This window comes from Phalaenopsis equestris, unplaced genomic scaffold, assembly GCF_001263595.1.
Source record: "Phalaenopsis equestris unplaced genomic scaffold, ASM126359v1 Scaffold200192, whole genome shotgun sequence".
Lineage (NCBI taxonomy): Eukaryota > Viridiplantae > Streptophyta > Magnoliopsida > Asparagales > Orchidaceae > Phalaenopsis > Phalaenopsis equestris.
The window spans coordinates 56433-65451 of record NW_018220029.1 but is presented as its reverse complement, the minus strand read 5'-3'; the positions used below and the strand labels follow the sequence as shown (position 1 = coordinate 65451).

The following is a 9019-nucleotide window of genomic DNA, read 5'->3' as shown; positions in this document are numbered from 1 at the left end:
AAGATTTGATAAATTGAATAAATTTGACTTCTCAAAACATTCAAAATTTACTTAACTAACTTTTTTAATTTAATTAATATTTTATTTCAAAATATGATAATTAATTAATTAGTTAATAATTATATATATATATATAATTAAATAATAATTAAATTTATTTAAATATAATTAATTTGTTAATATTTTGATCAACTATTAATTACTAATCAATTAAATTACTGAAATTAACTTTTAAATTAAGAAAATTAGCTTTAGTAACCCTCGCATGTCCCTTCCCGCCGCCCCCCGCACTTCTCTGTTTCGTCCAAAACCATCGCCTTCGTCACCGAACCGTCTCGATACAGTCGCAATTGGAGTTAGCTGGGAACGCGACGACGGAATCGCGGCTTACAAAGGCCCAAAAATCCCATTTTTTTCCTCCTTCAGCTCCTCTCCTACCCGAAACCATTGAGGAAGGTAACTCCACGTTTTTTTTTTTTCGCGCGAAGCGTCCGTGCCGGAATTACTAAATCCACTGCTTCACGGGATTTAGGTCGAAATCCGTGAAATCAGGATTTATCAAATCCGAGGCTTTATTTTGTCCAAAATGACCGTCTGGCATGTTTTAGGTTAAATCCAGCTTAAACCCTGCTCTAAATCAGTTACCAGACAGGCACTTAGGAAATCACTAAGCCACAGACATTGCAGTATAATTCTTTGTCATCTTCCAACTCTTCGTCTACTGTCTGAATTTGACGTGCAGAAATTATTGCTGGTCGTCGATTTCAGGGGTAAACATACTCATTTTTTTCCTTCTCCTTTTTGGAGTTCTGCTTCTTCTGTCCTTTGAGTTGATAAGTCTCAGGTTCTTAAACGAATGCAGAAACTATGATTTGCTCCTTTTTTTTCCTATAATTTCTGACTTTGTGGATTGGGTATCTGTTTTATACGAAATGATTTACAAATTACGTAATTATATGGATGAAAGGTTTTTTTTTTCGATGTTTTGGTTAGGCATGAACTCAGATTACCTGCTGTCTTTTTTTTTTAACGAACAAATTACCTGTTGTATAAAAATGAATGGTTGTGTTTAATCCAGCGAGAGCTATCCGATGAGTTGAGTATCCAAAAAAGCAGTCATGGCGAAACCCGACAATGTTCCAGTCAGATGCCCACACTGCGCTGGACCTCTCTCCAAGGACTTGGTAGACATCATCTCTATGTTCACTTGCTCATCTCTCTATTTGTTTTGCTGTGATAGTTTCTTTATCTCTCTTTGAATTTTGAAAGGAAGCGAGTAGTTGGACGGTCGGGCCACTAGTCCGAGATAGCTTCTCCATGGTCAGGTTCTTCTTCATCTCACTCTGCAGCTTTCCCTCTTTTTATAGTTTCATTTACCAAATAAATCCTTGGTTGTTGATCTCCGTTTGATCCCGTCACGTTTGTAACCTAAAATAACTGGTCCGGTGTTCATTCTGAATTTATTGATCTTTTCTCCTTTATTGAATATTTGAATGTATTGTGTCGTTTTGCTAATGAACAGATTGGCACAGCCGTGGGAGGTACTGCAAGTGCTTTTTTTGGATTCAACCATGGTATGCTTGTAAATTTATGAAATTCACTGTTAAGTTGTTTTAGCTTGGAATTGCTATTCTGTTTCTTCTATTTTTTCATGAGTCCAAAGTGTAGTTGACCTTGTTAATTAACGATCTGTACATGTTGCTTATTGGATTTCAACTTCATATATTATGAAAAATCATAATTATTCTCACTAACTTTCAAAACCTAATGTTACTAGTTGATTTACACGTCTTATTATATGTAAATTCTTGCCTTTTTATATTTGTTGAGGCTCTATATGAACTTTGTTGTTGAAAAAGCTTGGTTTGAATTTTGGTTTTTTGTGCTGTGGAATGAAAAAAATCTCTTACAATACTTTGAAGCTATGTACTTGGAACTTAAATAGTTTGAAGCTTACATTTCTGACTTTGAAGATTACGCCCCTCCAATTTAAAAAGGGAAAAACGAAATTTCTATGTTGCATAAATATAATGATTGCAACACATTTTAACCATGTTTCACACATACAATTTCATAATTGTTTAAATAGTTTCTAATTATTGTAAGGTTTGACTAAGAAAAAGATGAGTTAGACTATTAGCGCAGAAGATTTTAACTAAATGTTAGGTAAGTTGAAAATATTTTTGCATTAATGAAGCTGCAAGAGGTGCAATTATAGGGGATGAAGAAGAATAAGAAGTGAGTAGGAGACTCGAAGCAGAATGACAACCAAAATTTGTAAAAATTGATTTTTCATACATTCCAATAATATAGCAACAAGTTAAGAAAAGTTTGCCGCAATCGTCTTTCACCGTTTAAAAATAAACAATGACATGGAAACAATTATATGAAGGCAGGTAGAAACATCATGATTCAAAGACATCATAATAAGGGCTTGATTAGTTGGTGCAACTATTGAAGAGGACAAGTTTTTGTTCTGATTTGATCAAATTGCATGAACATTAAGAATAAATGCCTTGCAAAAGACTGAATAAAACAATTAAAGACAATTGTAAACCACCAAAAAAAATGTGTTGAAGAAGAATAGTTCCTTAAGTTGAGATTAAACAGCTATACAACTGAAATTTAAAAAAAAAAAAGGCTGATGATAATAGGCAATAAAGTTACATTAAGAAAATTAAAGAATCACATGATAAGAAAAAAGCATATTGAATAAAAAGGATAATCATAATAATCTAAATTCATTAAAACCTTGCTAATTTTATGCTCAAATAACAGAAAGAACAAGCAAAGATAACATAGAACTCTACCTTAAAAAAACATGTTTTTGTACAGCCTACTATATGAAAAGATGTCTTACTAATCCATTTACTTAGTGTCGACATTCCTTTTTTTTACACAAACCCTCAACAACAAATCAATCATGAATAATCATCCTTCTAAGAAGGACTCGATGAAAAATTGAGTGAAGATTGAGGCTAAAGTGAGAGGAGATAGAAGATAAAGGAACAAAATCCTAAGATGATGGAGAAAATTGGAGAGTGTGTATGTAGAGAGGATTTGTTTCTTGTTTTCACCTTCACCTAGCAGGAAAACCTTCATCTTCAAACATTGTCTCACAAAGCTCCATATCATTACGACATATATAAATAAACTATAAAAAAGTAATTGCTAATGAATAATAATTAAGAAAACATGTAGCTACTGGAATCAAACTGCATATTATTCACTTTTCAAATCAAATGCTATACCTTATTTAGTATATTAAATATTTGCTAACCATTGGTGGAAATATCTGCAATTAGTAAGAAAAAATTACTCAAATTTTACACAAATACATTAAAAAATAAGAGCTGTCAAAATTATTTAATATATGTTATCATATGGTAGACAATCAAGCACTTATAAAATACCATTGAAGTTTGAGTCTTATGAAACAAGAAGATCATAAATACAAACACTGCCCTTCAACAATATGAATATGGGTTTGTTTGTGGTGGATGCAGCTGTTTGTAAAAGTTGTCTGACTTGCAGGCAAAATAACAATTTAAAAAATTTTTATCCGTATTATTATTTTTTTTCTTTATAAAACATCAAACATCAGCTTTCGTATAGCTACCATACTTTTGCAGCTATAATAGCAAAAAATGCTTCTTATCACAATTTTTTTATTTTAAATAACAAGAAAGTGGTAGTTAAAGAGGACTATTTTTTATGTGGAAATCAAAGCAACAAGAAAGTTGCCTCAAACAAATCAGATCTATTTTTATTGATCTTATAGAAACTGAAGTTTAAAAAAAAAAGAGGGTAATAACAATGTATAAAATTAAAGCCCAAGAACTCCAACAATTATAAAAAGACAAATCAATTGATTTGCAAAATTAGCATGAATTGAATATTTTTTCCAAGCTGATGTGAAGTTTCATTCTTGAAATAACATAAAAATATTATCTTTTGAGTTGGCATAGAGATTCTCTATTTGAGTAGCTGAGTAGACAAACACCACATTTTCATTTTTAAATGAATTTATAGTCTAACAGCATTAGCCAACATAAACATTTAGATCTCTTTTTTGATAATTAAGATTAACAAAATTGCCATTATTTGTGTTGGCCATGAAAAAGCCAATCAATGAAAAGAGGAGGAAAAATGGATAGAAAGCTTCCATGAACCCTAGGAGAAATCTTCCCATTCAATTTTCACCATAAACTATTATCTCTATCAATAAATACAATAAAAAAAAAACACTTTGGGAGATAAGATAAAGCACCCACTAATTTTTATGGTCAACGCTTAAAATGTGGGTTTCAAGAAAACCCCAACTGATTAATCTGAACATAAAGAGGAATATAAAGCTTCTTAAACAAACAAAAACGGCTAAGTGCAGTGGACAAATTTGACAAGAGCAATTACATATAAAGTTTAAAAGGGAATAAAAAATAGAGAATAAATTGAAGGGTAAAGAGATAAAGACCATACTTACCTTGTATTTCTTCCATGCCACAATGTCTTGTTCCTCTCTCAAACTAGAATTGTAGAATAATGAGCATATAACAATTTAGAGGGAAGCAATACAGATCATATTTGCTTTATGCAACCTTCATATCATGAAGTCCTGTTTCACTCTCAGTCTCATTCCTTATATGCCTTTGAACGTGGCCACAACCCTTCCCTTTCTATGCAAGATCATAATGAAGCCATAATTTGTGTATTTTGCACTCTTAATCTGTCGATCTTAGTTTTGACATCACCTTCGTCTTCTCCATGCTGTCTCTCCCTTGCTCACTCATGTTGCCCCTCCTTTTATCACCTCTCACCTGCACTCTTTAACCATTCCACTCTTGCCTTCTTTTGCTCCCTCTCTCACTCTCACTTAGTCCTTTTACCCTCTTAATCACGAGGTTTTTACATTTTTTTTTTCTTCGGTATGATGATGTGAGCAATGTTAAATTTTAATATGCCAAGTCTCCAACTTTATATGTAAATCAAAGATTAATAAATTTAACCTATTTCTTTGTGCCATGTTAAATTTTTTCGTAGAATCTTTTAATTATCTTAACTCTTAGGTGGCCATTATATTGCTAAGTGTCAATTAGGCGTCTATGAAGAGTCCATTCCAATTAAAACCGCTTGACTATATTGACATATTTGAGTTTCTTCTAGTCCCTGCTTGTGGGTTTGGTCATTTTTGCATTGTGTATTTTAGTTTGTTATTTCCATTATTTTAAAATTTCGTGGATTTAAGGGCATGTGTACATTTTATTTTATTGATGATGCTGGGAAGCCTTTTGGTGAGATTAATGGTTGCAAATGACTACGGATCTTTAGTTTAATATTCAATAAAATATCTTGAGTTTATGTTGGAGTGGAGAGAGACTTGGAGGGAAATAGTGGTTGGAATATTAAGACTAGTTTAGATTGGGTTAGTTTAGATGGATTTGGATGAGCACTTTGAATAATGCATTTTAGGTAAGGTAAATGGCTGTGAATGTTAGCTTAGGATGCGTGCATCTGATCTAGAGTAGATGATAAGACTTGGTGGAATTTAGGTAGGTGTCAAGTAGTGAACAAGATTAGTTTCTAGTCTTGCCTAGTTTGGCTGAGTGCTGTAGATGAATTTTTGGAGTGATTGAGAGTTGGTTTGGGTACTGATCAGTCTTAGAAGATGCTTCGGATTAAAGGGAAGTTTTGAGAAAGGTTGAGTGCAGGTGTTCGGAGAAGATGAATGATAAATTTAAATAAAAAAGATAGTCAACTTATTTCCCGGAAGAAAAGGCCAACTCTTTAAGTCACTAAGTAATAAGTAAATTAAGATCAATTTATTTTGCTAAATTATATCACTTAATATTAGAAATTTCATTACATATCAGCTCTATTTATAAGCGGAAAATGATTCCTGAGCGTTCTCTATTTTGAGAGGAAATTTTGATGGAAAAAGGGATGGGTTGGTTGTTTAATGGAGGATTTTTTTTCTATATTTTCATTATTATTTTTTTCATGTTTCATGCTCATTCGTTAAGGTGGCTAGCCATAGATGATATCCAAGATGGCTAGCATAGGCTTTGAGATGGGCTGTTCATCGATATATTCTTGCTTGGGAATTGGCTCTTATTCTTGCCCTCGCGCTAGGATCAATCGACTGATTTAAATTATCCATTTGATGTGCTACATCATTTGCTATTTAGAGGTTCAATTCAGATTTATAGGATCAAAATTTTAAATTTAATGTAGCAAAATATCTCTGGCTATTCAACTTAAATATCTTTATTGTTTTTCTTAAAATTCTATATCATTATTGATGTAATCATGCTCAGTGAAAATTTGTGATATCCACATGCTAATAACACTTCTTTCAACACAGTTATGCCTGTGGTTAGGAGATGGGCGAAGGGTCCCATGTGGATACGTTTTCTTGTTGGGGTAAGTGTATTAATTTTTTATGCATGCATTTTGTATCATATTATTTATTAGTGTCAACTTTCAGTTCTACTTATAGTTTTATCTTTTGATAGCTAGGTTTTGCGGTATTAGAAGCATCACAGTATGTTTTTCATTTCTTCTTAGTGTGGCCTTGCAGTTTAATCAGAAAGTTCTAAGAAACTATTTCCATTGTCTTTTTTATTGAGTCGATCTGTGTTGGTCGTAAATTCTTTATGCATTAATTAGATTATCTTGAACTCAATGCTATACTTGCTGAGTATTCATAGTGAATTTCTAGGCAATTTTTTTTTTTTTTTTGTATAAACAAAGAGTTTTTTCAAAAAGTTAAACATGTAAAAAAGGAACCACGCAAAGCCTGAATAATTATTCATGCTTAATAATGTAATGTTTTATTTCTTTTCTTATCTGAATGATCTTACTTGATTTGAACTTGCAATTTCAGTGATATTACCTTTGACCAGTTGCATACCTCATTAACATTTTTCTTGCACCTTCATGTCTTTGGGATTCACCCAAGTTTAAGAAGAGTATAGCCTTGTAAAATCTGTTATCAAATTATTGTGAATGTTATATTTCAGCAGGTAAAATAGCCTTAATCAATGAAATAGTTGCCCTTCTTCTCTGATATTTTTTTCAAAAACTTTACTGGATAATTTTAATTCATTTCATAATGTTGAATGACAATTAGGAATATCTACTAGATACATGATTGTCTAGCTGTATTAGTTATGACTTGTGTAATGGCTTTTTCTGAACAGTTTAAGTTAAACTATTCCTGCATGTTTAATACCTTGGAGTTGTACTTTTGGATTCTAACTTAAAATCTTCCTATATTTTATGAACATGTCATGAAAGAGTTATCAAGTCATAGTCAATGCAATTGTTTTCTGCTTAAAGACTAAATGAATGAAATACTTTTTTGAAAGCTTCATTACAATAATATATTTTGTAAGGATATCTTGGTTCTTTTTTATTTTAATTCCGTTTTGCAATTATTTCCCATAGTCATTTTTTTTGTTTGATTTTTACCATAGGAGAACATCTGTTACATGACTGGCATCTTTATTTATTCCCTTATTTTGATCTTGATGCCTCTCCTTTCAGAAATGTAATTGTTTTTCATTATTAAGGAAAATCTTTTTATTTTCTGTTATTTTTAATGTTTTTTTACTTCATCCAACCTCCCTGGTTGTATCTGTTAGCTATTGGCTGTGTTGCAGCTGAAGTTTTTTGCTAATACTTCTCCAATTTCTTCACTTATATTATTTTGTTTCTGATTTTGCTGATAGGATTTTCTTGGAATGTTCATGGTTTTGGTATGTTGAAATGCTGGTAAAGTGTTTTCATGACGTTACAAGCTTGTTCTATTAGGCCAAATGCTTTTAACCGGGGACATATTCTTTCGATACTATTAAGATTTCATAAATTCTTTCGGCATATATCGTTATCTATGCCCTTGAATGATGATTAGGTTCAAGAAAATAATTTATTTTTTGAGGATGGGCGTGATTATGATGGATAGGTTGCTGCCTGTCATGACCTAGCGGTCAAAACTTCGAATTTCGAAATGAAATGGCTATTAAACAAACGTAAGCATGCAACAATCTCTCTCTAAAGTCCATTATTGGCATGAAACTCTTGTTTGGCATGCCTTTTTATGCTAGCGTTTCTTTTTGGACAACTGCACCTCAATTTGTAAGTGCTGCCACAGGCTTTTTATGAACTGTGTGGAAGGGATACATTTTTGGGTGGTTCATGCCAGTCATTGGTGTTAATTAAATCCAAATCTTGTTAGAAACAGTGGAGCCCGGTTCACTAAGCTTGGGCGGCCTCCCTGCTGCCGCGAACCGTTCCTGCCTTCTCTATTTCGCAAAGCGAAGCATCCCTTCGCTCCCTTCTCTTCGTGATAAAATGAACGGCTCTTCTTCAGATTTTATTTGAAGTCACGGTGCTCTTCTTCAGGCTTCATTGAGGCAGAGGAAGAGTTCTTCGGGCTTCCACGGGGCAGTGGAAGAGATGAAGTGGAGGAGCAGTTCCTTGCGGCAGAAGGAAGAAGGAAAAAGAAGAATATTGTTCTCCCAATGCTTCTTCTTGGTGGCTTGTGGCAGAAGAGAAATTGAGTTTATTTCTCTTGTAAGTTTGTCTTTTTGGGTGTATCTCAGTGTAGAGTTTTTTTCGGTGTAACTTCGGTGTATCTCGGTATAGAGAGAGAAGAATAGAGAGAAACGAAGAGTGAGAGATCCTCTTGTAAGTCGAGGTGATCGACTGTTATAAATTCCTCAAGAAGTAAAATCCTCTGCAACTCCATGGACGTAGATAATTTGTCAAATCACGTAAATATGTGTGTTTCACTGTGTTGTTTTTTTGTGTGATTTTTCTAGTTCTATTTTTCACTTCGTCGATCATTCTCATGTTTAATTTATATATATACCACATAAACTGGTATATCTAGATCTCGCAACAACAACCAATCTCTCCTTTGCTCTTCAATCATTGCTATAAAGTGTATTTTGTTAGAAGTTGTCTATAGGTTGTGTGATTGCATTTTGTTTGTTATGCATATAGAAAAGGGGGGGGG

At 32.9% G+C, this 9019-nt stretch overlaps 1 protein-coding gene across 9 annotated transcripts in view; it reads left to right on the top strand.

Moving 5' to 3' along the window:
* The first annotated feature begins 254 nt into the window (after positions 1–254).
* Positions 255–9019, top strand: part of LOC110035832 — a 10423-nt gene continuing 1658 nt past the window's right edge. The window contains exons 1-6 of one of the 9 annotated variants that reach the window (XM_020740139.1): positions 255–456; positions 653–770; positions 1079–1184; positions 1270–1320; positions 1523–1574; positions 6362–6420. In XM_020740139.1, the coding sequence (XP_020595798.1) occupies positions 1119–1184; positions 1270–1320; positions 1523–1574; positions 6362–6420 (228 nt within the window). In that variant the 5' untranslated portion in view covers positions 255–456; positions 653–770; positions 1079–1118. Of the gene's footprint in view, positions 771–1078; positions 1185–1269; positions 1321–1522; positions 1575–6361; positions 6421–9019 lie in introns of all 9 variants that reach the window. The other 8 variants (XM_020740138.1, XM_020740136.1, XM_020740135.1 and 5 more) reach the window with 8 other exon arrangements.